This window comes from Nuphar pumila, chromosome 6 (genome assembly GCF_984573655.1).
Source record: "Nuphar pumila chromosome 6, dmNupPumi1.hap1.1, whole genome shotgun sequence".
Taxonomy (NCBI): domain Eukaryota; kingdom Viridiplantae; phylum Streptophyta; class Magnoliopsida; order Nymphaeales; family Nymphaeaceae; genus Nuphar; species Nuphar pumila.
The window spans coordinates 124,138,688-124,161,631 of record NC_143254.1 but is presented as its reverse complement, the minus strand read 5'-3'; the positions used below and the strand labels follow the sequence as shown (position 1 = coordinate 124,161,631).

The following is a 22,944-nucleotide window of genomic DNA, read 5'->3' as shown; positions in this document are numbered from 1 at the left end:
ATCTGCAACTAATCTTAGAATTCTCAACCAAATCAATCCGACTGTGATGCTGGATTAACATAGGAATCAGAAAGAGTCTCTCTCTAGAATTTCACATAAAATGCTAGGGTAAGAAGCGACCCACGTAGACCTCCAAGAATCCAACTAAAATCTCCAACACAACAGAATTATTTGAGAATTCCTCTCCAAAAGAAAAAAAATATCTAACACAACAGGACTAAGCATAAAAAAACCAACCCCATCTTCTCACCACACACTAGCCCTAGAAGTCTTGTGTCAGACTTGCCTACCATTCGCCTCATCCCTGGTGAACATACAATCAGTATCCTAGACATTGGTTGAGAGAGAGAGAGAGAGAGAGAGAGAGAGAGAGAGAGGAGATGGCTACAAACACCTTCAGTTCCCTGCTCTACGGCACCCAATTCCGCCCATCTCAACTCCCCCAACGCTCCTCCTCCTCCAGTTTCAGAAGACCCCGCCATCATTTCCTCCCTCTAGCCCTTGCCCAAGACGCCACTCCACCACCACCACTACCACCACCTATCGAGACCACCACCATCCAACAGCAGCAACTGACCACCACCGTCTCCCCCTTCGCCCAATCCCTCCAGGTGGCCCCCAAACCCCAATCGCCCTCCCCCTCCTCCGACATCCCCGATGGCTCTCAATGGCGCTACAGCGAGTTCCTCAATGCCGTGAAGAAGGGCAAGGTGGAGCGCGTCCGCTTCAGCAAGGACGGCTCCGTCCTGCAGCTCACGGCCGTCGACGGCCGCCGTGCCACCGTCGTCGTCCCCAACGACCCCGACCTCATCGACATCCTCGCCATGAACGGCGTCGATATCTCCGTCTCCGAGGGCGAGGCCGGGAACGGCTTCCTCAACCTCATCGGCAGCCTCTTCTTCCCCCTCCTCGCCTTCAGCGGCCTCTTCTTCCTCTTCCGGAGAGCTCAGGGAGGCCCCGGCGGCCCCGGTGGGCTCGGCGGCCCGATGGACTTCGGCCGGTCGAAGTCCAAGTTCCAGGAAGTGCCGGAAACCGGCGTCACCTTCGCGGACGTCGCCGGGGCCGATCAGGCGAAGCTTGAGCTTCAGGAGGTGGTGGATTTCCTCAAGAACCCGGACAAGTACACCGCCCTCGGCGCCAAGATCCCCAAGGGTTGCCTCCTCGTCGGCCCGCCCGGCACCGGAAAGACCCTGCTTGCGAGGGCCGTCGCTGGCGAGGCCGGCGTCCCCTTCTTCTCCTGCGCTGCGTCTGAGTTCGTCGAGCTGTTCGTGGGTGTTGGTGCTTCGAGAGTCAGGGACCTCTTCGAGAAGGCGAAGTCGAAGGCGCCCTGCATTGTGTTCATCGATGAGATTGATGCCGTGGGGAGACAGAGGGGTGCCGGTCTTGGGGGTGGGAACGACGAGAGGGAACAAACCATCAATCAGTTGCTCACTGAGATGGATGGGTTCTCAGGGAACAGTGGGGTCATCGTGCTCGCGGCGACCAATCGGCCGGACGTCCTCGATGCAGCATTGCTTAGACCGGGGAGGTTCGATAGGCAGGTCACCGTCGATCGCCCGGATGTTGCAGGAAGAGTGAAGATCCTTCAGGTAAGTGAACCCCTGGACACCTCTCTCTTTCTCTCTCTCTCGTTTTGTGTTGTCTTCATTGGTTTTTACATTTGGAAACTTGAAATTGACTGATACCCAGTTGAGATATCTCTTTCTGTTTGAAAACTGTTGAATCTTCTTGAGGAGTAATGTACCTGTTGGATGAATGGTAAGGATCATTTTGAAGCTAGATAACAGCACTGGTGGAGGCTTCACCGAAGCTTTTGGTTGAATAGAGAAATCAATTATGAAGATTTGGCTAGTCTCTGGATTAGGAGCACAGTGGTTTGGTGGTTGGGTCGTAATTTTATAATAATGACTAACATAAATATTAGATTTTATTTGCAAGGATTTGATCAAATTAGGAACTCGTGAACTGTCAAATGACTAGGGCCCCTGCTACGAGATACTAGCATTCTGTTGCTTCAAAGCAGTGTTGAGTGGTTGTTTGATTGTGCAAATATGAGAAAAGAATCGACTTGATAGTTGGATGGTCATATCATCACTTTCAGTTTATTATTTTGCGTTGGATATGTTGGACAGCTCAAGCACGTCTCACCTATGGCAAGCTTATCATCTCACCTTGGCAAGTATGTCCCCACAACGGCAAGTGCTCCCCAGCATCCAGGATTGGAAAGCGTATATGCTTCATTACAGGCAAGGGCCTTCCAAGGATGTCACCGTCCCTGACAAATCTCCATTCAGGGAAGGTATGGCCATGGTTTCCATCCTTCAATTTCTCCCAGCTTCTCATAGTGAAAGATCTTGAGCTCATTATGTGGATGTAGGCCATAATGGCCGAACCACATTTAATGTCGTCTTCCCTCCTTTCTCCTCTTTTAATGTTGTCAGAGCAGCTTGTAGCCGCCACCGGAAGACCCAAAGACATCCAGATCTTGTTCCCTGCGCCCTTCCTTCAACATTGTTGTACAGAAACAATGTCTCTCTATTGCGTGAGAACAGACTGGTCAGTGACACCAGTCGGCTCAACACCCCTGTTCCTCAAGGGTATGTTTGATGGCTTCTCCAGGGTTGGATTCTGTTCGTTCCGTAACAACTATTCCAAGTTCAACGTTTGTTAGGACCGTACTCACATGTTATGTTCCAAATGTCTCTTGTTTGATGTCTGGTACGACAGGAACATCTTCTTTCTCATTTCCTTCGCTCGTGCCCTCTTCGTCGAATAGTGCAGCTCGTGCATCGACGACACTGGAATTCACCGCTTCCCTGCGCCATTCCCGCCGAAACCCTTATTCTTCTTCTTATCTGAAGAGAACCCAATTGAGCAAGGTAGGAATCGTGAAAACGCTGTAATGAAATGGTGGTCTTCAACGAACGCCCTTGGAACACTCAAAAGAAGTGTCTAAAAGACACTTTAAGCAAAGCCCTTAAAAAGGGTAAAATAGGAACAACACACACATAAATAAATAATTTTATTTATGTAAAAAGATGTTTGAAAAGCATTACAAGAAGTGCCTAAACAAGAGGGGCTGCACCCCTATTTATACAAGAGCAAGAGGGAGAGCTCATAAGGAGCTCTCCCTTTCTAGTCATTGGACTAGTCCAACGGCTAGAAATCTAGCCGTTGGACTAGTTCCAACGACTAGACTATTTGGTCAAGTTCTGGTTCTAGCCGTTGGACTAGTTCCAACGACTAGACTATTTGGTCAAGTTCCAACCAAAACTTGACCAAATTACATTATCTAGTTCTATGTGAACTAGATAATGTTTATTACATAAAAAGAAAAAGAAACGAATATATATATATATATATATAATATAATATATTATTATTATATTATATATTATGTTACATATTTTAACACTCTCCCTCAAACTTACAGTACAATGAGCGAAAATTTGTCTAAGAGAAAGTGAAATCTGGGAGCTGCAAGAGGTTTGGTGAAGAAATCTGCTAATTGGTATTCTGATATAACATATGGCAGATCAATGGTGCCATGCAGGAACTCCTCGCAGACATAGTGACAATCCATCTCTATGTGTTTGGTGCGTTCATGAAAAGTCTGGTTGCTTGCGATGTAGATTGCACTCTTATTGTCACAGCACATGCGAGAGGCCTGTGTTGCTTTAGCTCTCATGTCAGCTAACAGTCTTCGGAGCCAAACAACCTCCATTGTGGTAGTTGCCATTGACTCTATATTCAGCTTCAGTGGAGGAAAGAGAAACCTTATGCTGCTTCTTGCACCTCCACGATATGAGAGATTCACCTAAAAATACAAAAAAACCAGTGGTTGGGTGCCTATTATTAGGATCACCTCCCTAATCAGCATCAGTATAAACAATTAAATCTAAAGATGATGATGCAGACAAGAAGAGTCCTCGTGAAAGAGAACTCTTTAAATATCTAATAATGCGTAAGGCTGCTCCCATGTGAACAGAGGTGGGAGCATGTTGAAATTGACTACCTGTGTGAACAACATGTGCAATGTCTGGCCGAGTGATAGAAAGGTAGAAAAGAGCTCCAACAAGTTGTCTAAATGGAGTAGGATCTTCAAGTCGTTCTCCATCATTAATTTTCATCTTAACATTAACTACTTATGGAGTATCTACTTTCTTTTCATCTGAGATGTCAAACCTGTAAACAATGTCAGAAGCAAATTTAGATTGAGATATCAAATACCCTCTAAGGGAATAAGCAACTTCTATTCCTAGGAAATGTCGTAATAGTCCTAGGTCAGACATCTCAAAATGAATTTTAATATTAGCAACTCCCTGTTTGTCACCTTTAGTGATGATCATATCATCCACATAAAGAAGAAGAATGATATACCTGCATCAGATTGCTTAATAAACAAGGCAGTGTCAGTCAAACAAGAATGAAAACCAATATCAGTCATAACTTATGTCACATAGGTGCAGGTGCGGGAGTGCGGCACTTTCAAAAACCTTGGGTGCGGGGGTGCGAAAAAAAAAAAAATATATATATATATATATATAGAAGGGGGGTCCAAAATTGAAACTTCTAAATAAAATCATTTAAAACTTCAAAATATGGGTTTAATTTACACGTTGAACTTTAGGAGACCTTTCCTATTCTCAATGAAAGCTTTTAATTTCCAAGAATCTAAATAAAATCATTTAAAACTTCAAAATATGGGTTTAATTTACATGTTGGACTTTAGGAGACCTTTCCTATTCTCAATGAAAGCTTTTAATTTTCGAGATAGATTTTAGGAAACCGTTTTCTATTATCAACACTTTCCAAAGCTGCCTTGTTGAGAAACTCGTTTTATGTTTTTGGTGGATGAGAGGAAGTTTTATTACTATTAAATGAGAGAGAGAGAGAGAGAGAGTTTAATGAGAATTTATTCACTTGAAAATAATGTTGTTCAATGCATTTTAAATGAATTTAAAGCAAGGGTCTCTTTTTTTTTATTTTCCAAAGCAGATTTTTTTAATCCAAAAAATGGACCAAAATGACCCTGGGTGGGTTGATCGCACCTAGGGTCGGGTTGACCGCACCCGCATCGCGCCGACGCGGGTGCAACACCTGTCTAGGCGAATCCCTCTGACATAGGTCATAACATGACTAAGCCTGTCATACCAGGCTTTCGGTGTCTGTTTAAGACCATAAAACGCTTTCTCATGACGAAGAATTTTACCTTTAAGAAGACTAATACCAAGAGGAGCTTCCATGTACACTTCTTCAATAAGACTCCCATTTAAGAAAGCATTTTTAACGTTTATTTGAAATATATACCATTTCTTAATAGAGGCTAAGGCAATTAAAGTTTGAACTGTGGTCATTCGAGACATAGGGGCAAAGGTTTCTTCGTAATCAATGCCATACTCTTGAGCATAGCCTTTGGCTACAAGTCGTGCCTTATATCTTTCTAGAGTCCCATCACTTTTGGTTTTGACTTTATAGACCCATCGCCAACCTATAAGTTTCTTTCCAAGAGGTGGGTCTTGGATGGACCACGTATTGGCCTTTTCTAAAGCATCTAGCTCTAATTTCATAGCTTCAATCCATTCTGCATGAGTTTTGGCTTCAAAATATGAGGAAGGTTCAACATAGGATTGAATTAAAGCAAGAGCTGCCCTATATGAGGGTGAAAAAGATTCATAAGACACAAACTTCCCGAGGGGTCTAGAGATTCTAGAAGTCCTACTAGGAGGAGCTTCAGAAAATCTTTCTAACGCACATGGGGGGGCGTTGCTCTCCAATTCTTCGTCTTGAATACTGAGGACTAACATCCCTACTAGTTTGCTCTTCAGTATCATGTTCATAGTTAGTAGGGCTTTGATCATTGTCAAAATTACATTCAAAATCCTCTTCATCGGATTTAGAAGTTAAGTCAATTAAAAAGGAATATTCAGTAATATCCTTGGGTTTTTCACTTTCAAAAAAATTTCCTTTTTTCAAGGAAGGTCACATTCCTTCACACATATAACTTATTATTTTGAACATCGTAACATATGTACCCTTTTTGGTTTTCGGCATATCCTAAAAAGGCACATGGGATTGCACGAGGAGATAATTTATCATTTTTGTTTGTAAATACAAAACATTTGCAACCAAATACTCTTAGTCTGGAGTAGTCTGGAGCTAAGGTATAAAGTTTTTCAATTGGAGATATGTTTTCTAAAGAAGAAGATGGCATTCGATTTATGAGATAAGTAGCAGTTAAAGCTGCTTCAGCTCAAAACCCTTTTGGCACTTGGCTTGTTATTAACAAAGTCCGAGTGGTCTCCATAATGTGACGATGTTTGCGTTTTGCAAGACCATTCTGTTGCAGGGTATTTGGGCAAGATCGTTGATGAATAATGCCATATGAATTAAGATAGTTCTTAAACTCTCTAGACATAAATTCTCCCTGAATCAGTGCGAAAAATGGAGACATTACTTTGAAATTTGTTTGTAACCATTTTATGAAATATTTGAAAGGGAGTGAAAACTTCAGATTTGTGTTTAAGAAAATAATTCCAAGTATGTCTAGTAAAATCATCTATAAAAATGACATAATATGCAAAACCACCTTTAGAAATCACTGGTGTGGGTCCCCAAACATTCGAATGTATTAACTCAAGTGGTTTTGAAGAGACAAAAGTTCTACTAGAGAAAGGTAATCTTTTCATTTTTCCAAGAATGCAGTCTTTACAAGCAAAATTTTCAGATTTACAAAACTTTCCCAAACTTAGAAAATATTGGATTTTAGACATATGAGGATGGCCAAGTCTTTTGTGCCATAAGTTTGTTTCCAATTTCTGAACATTTAAGCAAAAAACATTCTTGGGTAGTTCCAAAAAGTTCATGTAATATAGTCTTCCTTCTCTATAACCTTCCCCAATCAGCTTCCCTGACTGACGATCCTGTATCCAACAACCATCAGAAGAGAATGATATATTATATCCATAATCAGAAATTTGAGAAACAGATAGGAGATTCCAATTAAGTTTTGGGATATATCTAACTTCTGGAACACAAAAAGTTTTGGTTTTTTCGAAACACCCAATTCCCTTTATTTCAAGAGATGTTTCATCTGCTGTAAAGACTTTTGAAATATTTGAGTTATTTTTAAAACATTCGGATAAACATTTATAATGTGGAGTCATATGAAATGAGACACCAGAATCTAAAAGCCAAGGAAAGTTACCTGGACCGGAAACAGATGCAACTGCCGCTCCAGTTGAGGCTTCAGCAGAAAAAAAGGCCTTTTGAAGAAGAGGCTGCAGAATCTCCATAAGTTGAGCCATAGAAACAGGTGCATCTTGATCTTTTGATTCTTCAACTCATGCAACCTTCTTTTCATCTCTTTTCTTTAATTTTGGACATTGAGGCCTATAGTGCCCCGACTCATAACAATGATGACAAATCACTTTTCTTCTATCAAACTCGCCATTTTTGCCTCCCAAAATGAGGTGGCTTTTAGGTGCTAGTATGATTCCCAGGCCTAGATACAGCTAGAACGGAATCATCACCAGCTTTAGAGGAACCTTTCCAGAGACGATTTTCCTCCATTGTTAATTCTTCAATAGTTTCAACAATGGAGGGAATTTTTCCCCAGTGAAGGAGGGCCGATTTGGTGGTTTCAAATTTCGGCCTTAATCCAGTTATAAACTATTTAAAGTGTTCAACATCGAGTTGCTTTTGGCAAAACTCGATGTCTTCGGCACAATGCCACTTTGGTTCTAAGAGAGAAAGTTCCGACAACCCATTGTAGTATTCACGAATCGTTTTATCTTTCCCATGCCTTATCGGCATGATCAAACTTGGCAAGGCTTGAGCACTTCTTAATGTCAACGCTATTGATAAGCCATGACATTATTTTTGCATGAGCCATTCTCCACTCTTTCCATTTTTTCTCATAAGAGGCTAGGGCTTTGATTTTCTTCTCTTCCAATAGAGGAACCTCTTTATCTCCCTTTTTTTTTGGTAAGAGATAGTTTAGATTCCGAATCGGAACCATCCAAAATCCCCCATAGACCTTTTCTCCATACATGGTGCTTCATGATTGAAGCCCATGTTACATAGTTTGTATCACTTAATTTCATGGGAATGATGGTGACTTTATCATTGTCATCCATCGATTACAAGTAGAGAGAAATAATATGGGTAGAAGAGAAGAACAATAAAAGAATGAAAAAGAAAGAGATACAAGATGTAGGAGCTCTTCCAATGAAGTGATAAAACACTTCTCTTTAAGCGGCGAAATACTTTTGCAAAAGGCACGAAAACCGACGTAGCTTTTCTTCAAGATCTAATATTCTCGTAGCTCTGATACCATGTAATGAAATGGTGGTCTTCAACGACCGCCCTTTGAACACTAAAAAAAAGTGTCTAAAAGACACTTTAAGCAAAGCCCTTAAAAAGGGTAAAATAGGAACAACACATAAATAAATAATTTTATTTATGTAAAAAGATGCTTGAAAAGCATTACAAGAAGTGCCTAAACAAGAGGGGCTGCACCCCTATTTATACAAGAGAAAGAGGGAGAGCTCATAAGGAGCTCTCCCTTTCTAGTCGTTGGACTAGTCCAACGGCTAGAAATCTAGCCGTTGGACTAGTTCCATCGGCTAGACTATTTGGTCAAGTTCCAACCGGAACTTGACCAAATTACATTATCTAGTTCTATGTGAACTAGATAATGTTTATTACATAAAAATAAAAAGAAAATAAAAAATATATATAATATAATAATAATATAATATATTATTATTATATTATATATTATGTTACATATTTTAACAACACTACACTTGGCCGCCGCTGCGCCCACTCGAGCACGAAGCTCGTCGCAACCCACCAGAGTCCTTGCAGCGAACAACCTCCGCTGCCAGCCCAACGGTGAAACCCATCCTACCCATCTCGAAAAACACTACACACTCAGAGTCCCTGCAACGAACAACCCACCAGAGTCCTTGCAACGAACAACCTCCACCGCCAGCCAGACGGTGAAACCCCTCCTACCCATCTCAGAAAACGCTGCACACTCGGAGTCCTCGTAGCAAACAATCCACCGGAGTCCCCGTAATAAACAACCTCCACCGACGGCCCGACGGTGAAACCCCTCCTACCCAGCTTGGAAAATGCTACACACTGGGAGACGAACAACCCACCAGAGTCCTCTCAGCGAACAACCTCCGCTGTTGGCCGCACAGTAAACCCCCTCCTACCCCTCTGTCGCCGACCTGGCGGTGAAACCCCTCCTACCTCGGGCACGGAGCTCATCGCATGGTCGGAGTTCGCTCCTATCGCCGGTCTCTGGTAGAGCTTTGAGGAGGCAGAAGGCATCCCATGAATCTTAGTGGAGAAACCTGGCGGTGGAGCTCCCAGCGTCAGTCGAAGACCTAGAGTTTCCGGTGAGGTAGTCAAACTTTGTCATTGGAATCTCTGTCGTGAAACCCCACTCTAACGCTTGATGGTGGTGGTGGAAGAGCGGCACATCGTCCACAGAAAGAGTGCCACCCGTGAAACCCCACTCTAACGCTTGATGGTGGTGGTGGAAGAGTGGCGCGTCGTCCACAGAGAGAGCACCGACCGTGAAACCCCACTTTCCTCTGCCTTGCTCAATCGGAGGAGAGAGAGAGACATTTTTTTTAATCGTTCCCTCCTTTCTTGATCATTTTGTAATAGGTGGGAGGTGGATCGAAAATTACACACATTAACTAAAGTGGCAGATGCGCAGAACGCCGTCTGCCAAAAAATTAGAGGAGAGGGGTGGTGGCTCCTAAATCTTGTACCCTTGGAGTATGTTTGACACGTGTCCCTGTACAATGCGACATATGCCCCCTTCAGCGCATTGTTCCTTTGCTATAGTACCGTGCATTGCTAAGACCACCTTGACTGATTGATGTCATCGACCCACTGCCTTGCTGCTCACTGGGGATCACCACGGCTGACATACATCACTAACTTCAGTTGTGAGCGGACTCTCTGATCCCGACCACTGGATGACGCCTCTATTTTACCCATGTCTTCCGATAGCGGGTCCTAGTGAATACCATGTCTTGAATCGTCAAACGTGAACAAATGAACCTCGACATGAAAATTGTGTCCGCACCTTTGAATGGTACCAACTACCTATAGTGGTCTAAATCTGCCACCTGCTTCCTAAGCAGAAAAAGGAAAACTTGGACACGTCAATAGGAGAAAACCTGCTCTCGACCCCTCAAATCCTTCATTTGAAGAATGGGAATCTACCAACCACTTGGTCATGTCTTGGATCCTCAACTCTATGGAGCGAAGAATTACTGAAGGTTTCCTGTTCCTCAACTTTGTGGAGGCAGTCTGGTCGACCGCAGGAGATCTCTATGGCGAACAAAATAACATAGCCTGTAGGTATTAGCTTACCGAAGAGATAGCTGAATTCAAGAAGCTTCATCGCCCCTTCAACGAATATATCGGGACTCTTCGCTGGATGTGAGACGAGTTCGATTCTTTTTACTCCCATATCCTACAACCCTCAGACCATCCAAAAGCACTGTGAGCAAAAAAAATCTTTCAGATGCTTGCCGGTCTGTCTGACTTGTCTTCTCCTGGGAAAGAAACTCTCGTGCCCATACTGCAAAAAGGACGGACACACCAAAGATCGATGCTGGAAATAATCAGCAAGCCTAGATCATCCAAGCCTGAGAGAAAAGAATAAATTTGTAGCTCATACTGCCTGAGATGATAAAGGTGAAACTCCTCTCAATGTTGAAAAGCTTACGGAGATCATATAGGGCCTTGTCAAAAACAGTATTGTCGGCGCATCTCACCTTCCCAAAGACAACACAAACCCAGATAATGACTACTCTCTCTTATCCACCTCCACTCAAAACTCCTAGGTCATTGATTCTGATGCTACCGGTCACATGTCCGGTATTAAGAACAATTTGACCAAATTCGAAATCACCTCCCTAAGAAGACCGGTCTCTATTGCCAATGGATCCCAAGTGACCGTTGAAGGAATTGGGGAAGTTTAATTCCTCGACAGTAAGAGCAAAGGAGAGGTCTTATATATGCCCTCTCTCGCTTCAAATCTCCTATCCATCAACAAAATTACTATAACCCACAATTACAATGTCACATTTTCTCCTACTAACATGATCTTCTAGGATCATGCGATAGGGAAGACGATTGGTGAAGGACATGAAGTTCATGATCTATACCTACTCAATCAGGATAGCAAAGCCCTCACATCCAACTGTGAAAGCACCAATGGGAAATTGTGGCACATGAGACTTAGGCATTTGTTTGACAAAGCCGTGAATAAGCTTTTACCCAATGCTTGTTTTGATTCTAAATCTTATAATGTATGTCGTTATGCAAAATTAACACGCACTTCTTTCCCTCAATAACTGTTCACTCTGATGTGTAGGGCTCAACCCCTTTCGAATCATATTCAGGATTCAGGTACTACATTTTCATTGATGACTACTCCAAAGCCACATGGGTCTATCTTATGTCATCTAAATTAGAAGTCTTGGAGCATTTTAAAGTCTTCCATGCCATGGTTGCCACTCAGTTTGGTGCAAAAATCAAGACCTTAAGAATCGATAATGGTATTGAAATACATCAACCACCTCTTTAGTAAGTTTGAAAGAAGTCATGGTGTCATCCATTAGACTGAAATGAAATGGGGATCTTCGAAACACGTGCTTTGATTAACAAGAGCAAGTGTCAAGAATGACACTAAAGCATAACCCTTAAAAAGGGTATAACTGGAAACAAAATAAAAATAAAAATGTATTCTTTATTGATATGAAAAACCAATTGCTTAAGAAGCATTGGGGTAAAATACAAGAGGGGCTGCACCCCTTTATATACACAGCTGAAAGAGGACTCAATAGAGCTGTTGGGCACAGTCCAACAGCTCTATTGCTAGTCAAGTCTGGACAGGACTTGACTAGCAACAGTCATTCTAGTTCAAACTGAACTAGATGACATAAAGACAAAAAATAAAAATAAAGGAAAAAAAATACAGAAAAGAAAGAAATTAAAAATGTATTTATATATATATAATAATATAATATTATTATATATACATATATGTACATTTTTACATTTTAACACTCCCCATCAAACTTACGGTACAATGAGCGAAAGTTTGTCTAAGAGAAAGTGAAATCGGGGAGCAGCGAGAGGCTTTGTAAAGAAGTCTGCTAACTGATATTCTGAAGTGACATATGGCAGATCAATTATCCCGTGTAGATATTCCTCTCTGATGTAGTGACAATCCATTTCGATGTGTTTGGTGCGTTCGTGGAATGTTCTGTTACTGGCAATGTAGATCGCACTTTTGTTGTCACAACACATTTGTGAAGCCTTTGTTGCTTCAACTCCCATGTCAGCAAGCAGTCGTCGGAGCCAAACTACTTCCATGGTCGTGGTTGCCATGGCTCTGTATTCAGCTTCGGTGGATGAGAGAGATACCTTCTGCTGCTTTTTACACCTCCACGAGATTAATGATTCCCCTAAAAAGACACAAAAGCCAGTGGTTGAGTGTCTGTTATTGGGATCACCTCCCCAATCAGCATCAGTATATGCAATTAAATCAAGAGAATAGGAGGAAGATAAGAAAAGTCCTCGTGAAAGAGAGGACTTGATGTATCTGATAATACGCATGACTGCTCCCATATGAACAGAAGTAGGAGCATGTTGAAATTGACTTGCTGTATGAACAGCATGTGCTATATCTGGTCTGGTAATGGATAGATAGGAAAGTGCCCCGACAAGCTGTCTGTAAGGAGTAGGGTCTGCAAGAAGTTCTCCATCATCAATCTTCATTTTAACATTAACAACTTCTGGAGTGTCAACTTTCTTATCATCAGTAATACTAGACCTGAAAACAATATCAAAAGCAAATTTAGTCTGAGATAATAAATATCCTCTAGGAGAATAAGCAACTTCAATGCCTAAAAAATATCTCAACAAGCCCAAATCAGTCATTTCAAAATGAGATTTAAGAAGTGTTTTGATTGTTTCAACTCCCTGTTTATCGCTTCCGGTGATGATCATATCATCCACATAGAGAAGAAGCACAATGATCCCTGCATCAGAATTCTTAATAAACAAAGCAGTGTCAGTTAAACAGAATTGAAAACCAATATCAATCATAACACGACTAAACCTATCATACCAAGCTTTTGGTGCTTGTTTAAGTCCATAAAGAGCTTTTTCTAAGCGAAGGACTTTACCCTTAGGAATACTTAGACCAGGAGGGGGTTCCATATATACTTCTTCAACTAGCTTTCCATTTAAAAAAGCATTTTTGACATCCATTTGAAAAATAGACCATTTTTTGATAGAAGCTAAGGCAATTAAGGTTCGGACAGTAGTCATACGAGCCACCGGAGCAAAGGTTTCTTCATAATCAATCCCATATTCTTGGGCATAACCTTTGGCTACTAAACGGGCTTTATATCTTTCAAGAGTACCATCACTCTTGGTTTTAATTTTATAAACCCATCGACATCCTATAGTTTTCTTCCCTGGAGGAAGATCTTGAATATTCCATGTAGAAGCCTTTTCAAGTGCATCTAATTCAGCTTTCATGGCTTCTATCCATTTGATATCATTTTTTGCTTGAAAATATGTGGATGGTTCTTCATATGAGTGAATTAATGCAATAACTGCCTTATATGTGGGTGAGAAAGACTCGTATGATACAAACTTTTCTGGAGGCCTCGAGATTCGGGATAATTGTCTAGTTGGAATGTTAGAATATTTCTCAAGTGCACATGGAGTATTAGACTCTTGTCGCCTGGAATATTGAATACTAGTATCTCTATGAACTTCTTCATTTTCAACATTAAGATCAATAATTCTTTGATCATCATCAAAGTTACAATCAAGGTCATATTCATTAGATGTTGATGTTAGATCTAGCAAAAAAGGAGTACTCAGTGACGTCTTTTAATTTTCTAAAATCAAAGAAGCTCTCTTTTTCAAGAAAGGAAACATTTCTAGACACATATAGTTTATTATTTTTGAAGTCAAAACATCTATAACCTTTCTGGTTTTCAGCATATCCTAAAAAGGCACAGGGAATCGCACGAGGGGAAAGTTTATCATTTTTGTCAGTAAATATGAAACATTTGCACCCAAATATTCTTAATCTAGAGTAGTCTGGAGAAATGTTCATAAGTTTTTCAATGGGAGTGATATTTTGTAACGAAGAAGATGGCATCCTATTAATGAGATAGGTGGCAGTTAAGGCAGCTTCTGCCCAAAAGTCTTTAGGGACTTGATTTGCTATTAATAAAGTTCTAGTGGTTTCTATAATATGACGATGTTTTCGTTCTGCCAGTCCATTTTGTTGAGGTGTATAAGGACAAGATCTTTGATGTGTGATGCTATGCAATTTAAGATAATTTTGAAAATCTGTGGATAAAAACTCTCCCCCTGAATCTGTGCGAAAAATAGTAATATCATTTTGAAATTTGTTTTTAACCATATTATGAAAAGTTTGAAAGTATGAAAATACTTCAGACTTATGTTTGAGAAAGTACATCCACGTATGTCGGGAGAAATCATCGACAAAAATAACATAGTAAACAAATCCTCCTTTAGAAATTACTGGTGCAGGACCCCAAACATCCGAGTGTATTAATTCAAGTGGTCTTGAAGAGAAAAAGGTTCTGTTCTGAAATGGTAATCTTTTCATTTTGCCGAGAATACAATCTTTACAATCAAATGATTCAGAGTTACAAAAGTTTCCTAGATTTGGAAAATGTTGGATTTTGGCTATATGTGGGTGACCAGGTCTCTTATGCCACAGTTCCAACTCTATTTTTTGAATATTATAACAAAAAGCTTTCTTCGGCATTTCCAAAAAATCCATGTAATAGAGTCCTCCTTCTCTATGGCCTTCCCCAATCAGCTTGCCTGACTGGCGATCCTGTACCCAACAACCATGAGAAGAAAAAGAAATATTACACCCATAATCAGAAATTTGAGATACAGATAAAAGATTTAAATTTAATTTGGGAACATGTCTAATTTCTGGAATAAAAAATTTTTTTGTTTTATAAATTTTTTCAAAATTTCCTATTCCTTCTATTTCAAGAGAAGTCCCATCAGCAGTAAAGACCTTTGACACACTTGTTTTATTTTTAACACATTTGGATAGACTTTGATTATTTGGGGTCATGAAAAGATGCACCAGAGTCAAGAAGCCAAGAAATTTTACCTAAATCAGAAAAAGATGAGGCTGCTGCGCCGGTTGAAGCTTCAGATGAGGAAGAGGCACCTTTGATGAGAGGCTGAAGAATCTCCATTAGTTGGGCCAGGGAAACTGGTGCATCCTGATCTTTAGGCTCCGATCCAGCAATTGCAGCTCTTTTTTCTCTCAGCTCCTTAAGTTTGGGACATTGTGGCGTGTAGTGTCCCGGTTCATGACAGTGATGACAAATAACTTTCTTCTTATCATAGTCACCATTTTGTCGGTTAAAGTGAGGAGGCCTATATGATCGAACATGATTCCCTGGTCTAGACACGGCTAAAACGGAATCATCTTCAATTTTTAAAGAACCTTTCCGGAGACGATTTTCTTCCATTGTTAACTCTTCAATAGTTTCAACAATAGAAGGAATTTTTCCCCGGTGAAGTAGGGCCGATTTAGTGGTTTCAAATTCCGGCCTTAATCCAGTGATAAACTGATAAAAATGTTCAGCATCGAGTTGTTTCTGACGAAGCTCGATGTCTTCGGCACAATGCCACTTTGGTTCTAAAAGGGAAAGTTCTTCCCAAAGTTCGGACAACCCATTGTAATATTCACGAATAGTTTTGTCTCCTTGTGTCATCATTCGAACTTTTTCTTGGAGGTTGCACACGTGTGCAATATCTTTAAGGGAATACATATTCTTAAGGTATTCCCATGCCTTATCGGCATGATCAAATTTGGCAAGACTTGAGCATTTTTTAATGTCAACGCTATTGATAAGCCATGACATTATCTTCGCATGAGATATTCTCCATTCTTTCCATTTCTTCTCGTATGAGGCAATAGCCTTGATTTTCTCTTCTTCCGATAGAGGGACCTATTTATCTCCCTCCTTTTTAGTAAGAGATAGCTTAGGTTCCGAATCGGAACCATCCACAATCCCCCATAAGCCTTTTCCCCATATATGGTGCTTCATGATTGAAGCCCATGTTACATAGTTCGTATCGCTTAGTTTCATAGGCATGATGGTGACTTTATCATTGTCATCCATCGATTACAAGGAGAGAAAGAATAGGGATAGGAGAGAAAGAATAAGGAAAATGAGAAAGAAAGAAAAAAAAACAATACAACAAGATGTGAAATCTTCTCCAATGAAGTGATAAAACACTTCTCTTCAAGTGGCGAACACTTTTGCAAACGGGCACGGAAACCGAGTCAGCTTTTCCTCAAGATTTAGTACTTCCGCGGCTCTGATACCATGAAATGAAATGGGGATCTTCGAAACACGTGCTTTGATTAACAAGAGCAAGTGTCAAGAATGACACTAAAGCATAACCCTTAAAAAGGGTATAACTGGAAACAAAATAAAAATAAAAATGTATTCTTTATTGATATGAAAAACCAATTGCTTAAGAAGCATTGGGGTAAAATACAAGAGGGGCTGCACCCCTTTATATACACAGCTGAAAGAGGACTCAATAGAGCTGTTGGGCACAGTCCAACAACTCTATTTAGAGCTGTTGGAATGTGTCAGTCCAACAGCTCTATTAAGAGCTGTTGGACTGTGTCAGTCCAACAGCTCTATTGCTAGTCAAGTCTGGACAGGACTTGACTAGCAACAGTCATTCTAGTTCAAACTGAACTAGATGACATAAAGACAAAAAATAAAAATAAAGGAAAAAAATACAGAAAAGAAAGAAATTAAAAATGTATTTATATATATATAATAATATAATATTATTATATATACATATATGTATAGTTTTACATTTTAACATAGACAACGTGTATTGGTGCTCCCAAACAAAATGGAGTCACAAAACGAAAAAACAGGCACCTCCTAGAAGTTGCCAGAGGTTTGTTATTCCGGTCAAACATGCCCAGAGAGTTTTGGAGTGATGTGATCCTGACTGCATGCTACCTCATAAATCGTGTCCCAAAGAAGAAGCTCAATATGAAGTTTCCACTAGAAGTCCCCAAAGGGAGAAAAATATCTTTCAACCACTTGAAGTCCTTTGGCTGTGTCACATATGTGCTCATCCTTCCCCAACATCGTGACCAAGCCACCAAGTGTGTCTTCTTAGGGTCTCATCCACTACCAAGGGGTACAAATATTATGATCCCATTAAAAGAAAGATGTACATTTCAAGGGATGTCATCTTTGAGGAAAGCACACCCTACTATCCCAACTTGGAGTCTCTTATGACTCCAACTCAGGGGGAGACCTCTCACGATCTTGTGCTACCCAACATAAGCTCCTTGGACGACACCTTTCCCATCCCCATCAGGCAAGGTGTCAGTGATCATAGAGGAGTCACCAATCTTGAAATCCAAAACAACCTCGCTACTCTTGAGATTAATGGCACCCCCCTCAGACGCTCCGAGAGACCCACCAAGCTTTCTCAGTGGTATGATGACTTCGTAACTTTCCAAGCCTACAAGTACCCTAGAGGAAAACATATCCTATGATCACTTGCTGAAAGGATTTGTTGCCTTTATTAGCTCCATCTCCAAAAAAATTATAAAGAGACCATGGAATCTCTCGAGTGGAGGAAAGCCATGAAAGAGGAGCTATCTGCTCTCGACAAAAATTAAACTTGGGATATTGTCAGTATGCCAAAAGGGAAGAGACTTGTTGGATGTCGGTGGACCTACAAGATAAAATATAGGAGCGGCGGTACCCTTGAGCGATACAACATGAGATTAGTCCCCAAGGGCTTCACTCACTCTCAGGGAATTGACTACCAAAAAACGTTTGACTAGAATCAAGGAGTGTAGCAAGACCGAAATCAAGCCCATTGACACTTGCTGAACCCAATCACAAACTTAATGGTGAAGGAAAACCCCTCAAAGATATCAAGAGTTATTAAAAAATTGTCAGCAAACTCATCTATCTTACAGTTACTAGAACGAATATCACTCATATCGTGAGCCAGTTCATGCACACCCATAAATTACACCACATGAATGTGGTTATATTAAAAGGACTCCTGGTCAGGGGATATGGATGAAAAGAAATGGATACCATGATGTAGAGGGATACTCAGATGCAGATTGGGCAGGTAATCACACGGACAAAAAATCTAGCACGGGATATTGCTTTTTGGTGGGAGGAAATCTAACTTCTTGGAAAAGCAAGAAGCAAAGTGTTATCTCCCAGTCCGGCGCCGAAGCAGAATATCGCGTAATGACCACAACAACTTGCGAACTCACATAGACAAAGTCTTTACTTGATGAGATGGGATTTGAGGTCAGCACACCAATGAAAATGTATTGACAGCTCAAGCACGTCTCACCTATGGCAAGCATGTCCCCACAATGGTAAGTGCTTCCCAGCATCCAGGAATGACTCCAGGATTGGAACGCGTATATGCTTCATTACAGGCAAGGGCCTTCCAAGGTTAGCACCATCCTTGGTAAATCTCCATTCAAGAAGGTATGGCCATGGTTTCCATCCTCTAGGCCAGATTTTAAGGAATTTCCTGTAAGGAAATCTTATCCCATTGAATCTATAGATACCTGGTGTATTCCTCTGCCATGATGTATCAATTTCTCCCAGCTTCTAATAGTGAAAGTTCTTGAGCTCGTTCCATGGATGTAGGCTGTAATGACCGAACTACGTTAAATGTTGTCTTCCCTCTTTTTCGTCTTTCTTCCTCGTGCTTCACCTCACTCTGATCTTGACAAGATAACATTAAATAATTATAGAACAGACTGCTTGACGTGTGAATATTTACAGAAAAGCGTCCTGTGATATTTGTCCCTTTCAATAGATACTGCAGCTTGTGTGATGGCTTTCATTGGTTTATCAAAACTAACATCAGCATCTTCTTGTCCTGTAAATACGTCTTCAATCCAACTTTAGTTTCTTTTCCTAATGCATTGTCATCTTGTTGAACATTTCAAAATACTTTCAATTACATCTTCCTGTGAAGTTTATGTAAAATATTCAATCTGACATTCGTTTCATGAACCTATAAAGCATGTTTGCTTTGTCCAGGCAAACTGATACTGCAGTCAATAAGATATCAATCTCAGCCTGAATGACTCCTTTGGTTATGTTAGTGGGAGAATACCATAAGTGGGCACCATGACTTTCAAATTCGAAAATAAGAAATAGATTAAAAGATCCATTCCGTAGCCACTCAGGCAATGAGAAATGTTCTGATGCCTGTATGGTTTCCATGAGATGATACATGAGCTCTACCACACAGTTATGGCTAGAAAATTTTATCTTTGTCCTGTTTTTTATAGGCATTCGAGGTGGCGATTAAATTTTTGTATATGGTATCGTCAATATTTTCTCATAGTTTTTTCATGGGAGTTTGTGAGGCATTCTTCATGTGCTTTTGAGTGTAGCTGCTGTCTTCTCATTTATAATTTTGTTAATTATTCAGTTGCAATTCATCACTACGTTGTGGAGCTAAGAAACAAAAGGAAGCTTTCATTAGTTACAAAATTGTAACTGCTAATTTGTTAAACCAAAATATAAGACATTTATCTTTGAATATTTCGTGTCTAAGAACGCTCCTTAAAAATTGCCTGTACTTTTATGTATCTTTTGCCTTCTTCACTGTTTAACAACTTGCTGTGTTGAGTTTGTTTGCATTTCAGTGATTTCACTGATTTATAAGTTATCCTCAGATTCTGCAAATAATCATGAATGTAGTTGATACAGAATGTTGCATCTGCTGCGTGTGCTGATGTTTACTCTTCCCGGTTCTCTTCAGACTGGGTTTTCAAAAAATGTCATGCTTAGCCGTGTAATATTTTCTTGTTTCCTCTGCTGCTTATACGAGGTTGTAACTATGGCAGGTGCACTCAAGAGGGAAAGCACTTGCAAAGGATGTGGACTTTGAGAAAATTGCAAGGAGGACCCCAGGATTCACCGGAGCTGATCTGCAAAATCTTATGAATGAAGCTGCCATTCTTGCAGCACGCCGAGATCTTAAGGAGATCAGCAAAGATGAAATTTCTGATGCTTTGGAAAGGATAATTGCTGGACCTGAGAAGAAAAATGCTGTTGTATCTGATGAGAAGAAGAAGCTGGTAGCATATCATGGTAATAGTGCTATCTAAACACTCATCTATCATTTTCTGGATTTCCTGGTTCTTGGCTCATCATATTAAGCTTGCTCTGTGTGTGTGTGTGCGTGCATGCGCATTCACATGGATGCAGAAGCTGGGCATGCATTGGTTGGTGCTCTTATGCCTGAGTACGACCCTGTTGCAAAGATTTCTATTATTCCTCGTGGCCAAGCTGGTGGACTGACATTCTTTGCACCAAGCGAAGAGCGCCTTGAATCAGGGCTCTACAGTAGGAGCTATCTGGAGAACCAGATGGCAGTTGCCCTTGGAGGGAGGTAACAATTCACCACCAGAATCTGTAGTAAATGGGGTATTGGTGTGATTCAGATATTTCACGCATACTGAATTATTTGGTTTTGGTTGTACAGAGTAGCGGAGGAGGTTATCTTTGGGAAGGAGAATGTGACCACTGGAGCATCAAACGACTTCATGCAGGTGTCTCGGGTGGCGAGGCAGATGGTTGAGAGATTTGGATTCAGTAAGAAGATTGGGCAGGTAGCAATTGGAGGACCTGGGGGTAATCCTTTCTTGGGTCAACAGGTATGGGAATTTTGATGGATGGGTGTGGCTGTTTTGATGCAATGCTTGGATGCAGATACCATAAAACACTTTGGCTTTTGCTTGCTGGAAGTGCAGATGTCTTCCCAGAAGGACTACTCTATGGCAACTGCAGATGTTGTTGATGCAGAGGTCAGGGAGCTGGTGGAGAAAGCATATGAAAGGGCAAGGTATATCATCTCCACCCATGTAGACATTCTTCACAAACTTGCACAACTTCTGATAGAAAAGGAGACAGTTGATGGGGAGGAATTCATGAGTCTCTTCATTGATGGCAAGGCTGAGTTATTTGTCGCTTGATTTTATGTAGATTTTTTCCACATGCTTGTATCATATGTTTAGCTGTATTGTACTACATAAATGAAAAATTCAATGCATTAAGGGAACACACATCCTCGTCTATACATTCTTTGGGAAATTTAATTTCCAATGAGGTGATTGTCTGATAATTGCAAAATGATGCAAGTTACAGTGGAGTGGAAAGAGAAAACAATGGTTATTGCTGCTGGCTATGTGAACTTCTACCTCTGTCTCTCTTCTATGCCAGCAGCTTCATTGAGCATATCTGCTGCATCCTTCTGCATGTCAAGCTTGGCAAGGGCAACTGCTTGCATGTAGAAAGCAGTGGGCCACTCTGGGTACACACACCGTGCTTGCATTGCATCCCGTAGAGAAGCATCAGGTTGGTCACAGAGGAGATGGCACAGACTGCGTCTTGCATAGATTGTAGGAGACACTGTTGTTCCTCCATCAATGAACTGCACCAGGGCAAGAAGATATGATGATTGGTCTTTAAAAAAATCATCATGAACGCACATCTATATGGAAAACGACAGTCATCTAATGAGAATGCTAAGGATGCTGGTCCTAGAGCAGTTATTCTGCTTCAAGTTTGCATGCTGTGATTTTTTTGAAAAAGATGGCTTGCATGCATGCATTGCTGCCTCCTATCGCCTAATGCCATTGCAAGCCAGAATGTGGTGCACTAGCTCCCAAGGTCTCGATGCCAAGGTTATTTGTTGTAGAGCTGTTTATTTCTAACAAATTACTTGCATTCATGCTGCTAACAAACTGCTCGGGGAAGTTTATTCTTTGCATCTTGGTTGGATATATCTGGTAGAAACTTCCACAGATGTTTCCTACTTAGATCTCCAAATCTGTCCAAATGCATGGAAATCATGATATAGCTTTTGCAACTCGATCATGATTGGTGACAACGCTAATGTACAAATACATGTATAAAGCATTCCTTTGATGCGTACCCTAATAACAATCTTCTACAAAGATTATTTGAGAAATATATGGGTTTATGCATTTATCTGCAAAGGAGATGAAAGAAGTGCAGCCCACTATTGGACCAAAATGTACCTGAGTATAGCAATCAATGGCTGTTTTGAAATCCTTGTCACGAAATGCAAAGTCCCCACGCTTTCTTGCTTCCAACATGTCTCTCATTTGTTGTGTCCATTCTTGGAATGACAACTGCAGGGAGCATGTGCACACACACACACACACATCAGACCGGTTTTGCAAGCTAGACAAAGAGATGCATATTTCCCATGATGAATCTCACAAACAACTACGCCTTGTACCATGAATCTCACAAACAACTACGCCTATTACCTCATTGGTTCCCTCATCATCTCGATAATGTGTCATCACCAAGATCTGATGCATGGCTGTTAAGTCCATCCTAGAACAGGCTTCACCCATTGGGGAGAGTGGGCGTTGTGGAGTAGGAGGCACCTCATGCTTTGAAATTCCCAGCATCACATGAGAAGCCACCTTCATGACCAGAAACATGATCAGGAAAATCTTATGTTAAACATCATTAAGAAATTCTCAGAGAATATCAAACCAGTGAATTTAAAGCACCAGAAACCTCATAACACAAAATTTGATTTTGGATTCATATTATGATTTGACTGAAGGAATGGAACCCTCACAATTAAGTAAGCAATAAAGTTGCACTTTGTACATGGAGATTTCAAGCCTACAGTAAATAAAAGGCGAACTGAAATAATGGCGCCTATGCTAAATGCTAAATGCATGATACTTCATTAATCTGTCAGAGTCTATCTGTTTCAAAAGAGTTCCTT

General features: G+C 40.8%; 2 protein-coding genes across 2 annotated transcripts; one reads left to right on the top strand and one right to left on the bottom strand.

Annotated features, from left to right (window-relative positions):
- Positions 1-256: 256 nt before the first annotated feature.
- Positions 257-21,275, top strand: LOC149836033 (ATP-dependent zinc metalloprotease FTSH, chloroplastic-like). The gene is made up of 5 exons (XM_090008943.1): positions 257-1,589; positions 20,015-20,261; positions 20,379-20,562; positions 20,656-20,827; positions 20,924-21,275. Exons 1-5 carry the CDS (start codon positions 381-383, stop codon positions 21,143-21,145), a joined length of 2,034 nt encoding a protein of 677 aa, XP_089865069.1. The 5' UTR covers positions 257-380; the 3' UTR covers positions 21,146-21,275.
- Positions 20,982-22,636, bottom strand: LOC149836032 (serine/threonine-protein kinase BSK1-2-like). The gene is made up of 3 exons (XM_090009691.1): positions 22,469-22,636; positions 22,214-22,327; positions 20,982-21,603 (listed from the first exon to the last, which is right to left on the bottom strand). Exons 1-3 carry the CDS (start codon positions 22,634-22,636, stop codon positions 21,367-21,369), a joined length of 519 nt encoding a protein of 172 aa, XP_089865817.1. The 3' UTR covers positions 20,982-21,366.
- Between the last annotated feature and the right edge of the window lie 308 nt (positions 22,637-22,944).

Coding starts and splice junctions, on each gene's coding strand:
- LOC149836032 (XM_090009691.1), bottom strand. CDS start 22,636: ATGAAGGTGGCTTCTCATGTGATGCTGGGAATTTCAAAGCATGAGGTG. Junction 22,328..22,468: donor ATGATGAGGGAACCAATGAG/GTAATAGGCGTA, acceptor TGCTCCCTGCAG/TTGTCATTCCAAGAATGGAC. Junction 21,604..22,213: donor CCATTGATTGCTATACTCAG/GTACATTTTGGT, acceptor GCCCTGGTGCAG/TTCATTGATGGAGGAACAAC.
- LOC149836033 (XM_090008943.1), top strand. CDS start 381: ATGGCTACAAACACCTTCAGTTCCCTGCTCTACGGCACCCAATTCCGC. Junction 1,590..20,014: donor GAAGAGTGAAGATCCTTCAG/GTAAGTGAACCC, acceptor TAACTATGGCAG/GTGCACTCAAGAGGGAAAGC. Junction 20,563..20,655: donor GCAGTTGCCCTTGGAGGGAG/GTAACAATTCAC, acceptor TTGGTTGTACAG/AGTAGCGGAGGAGGTTATCT.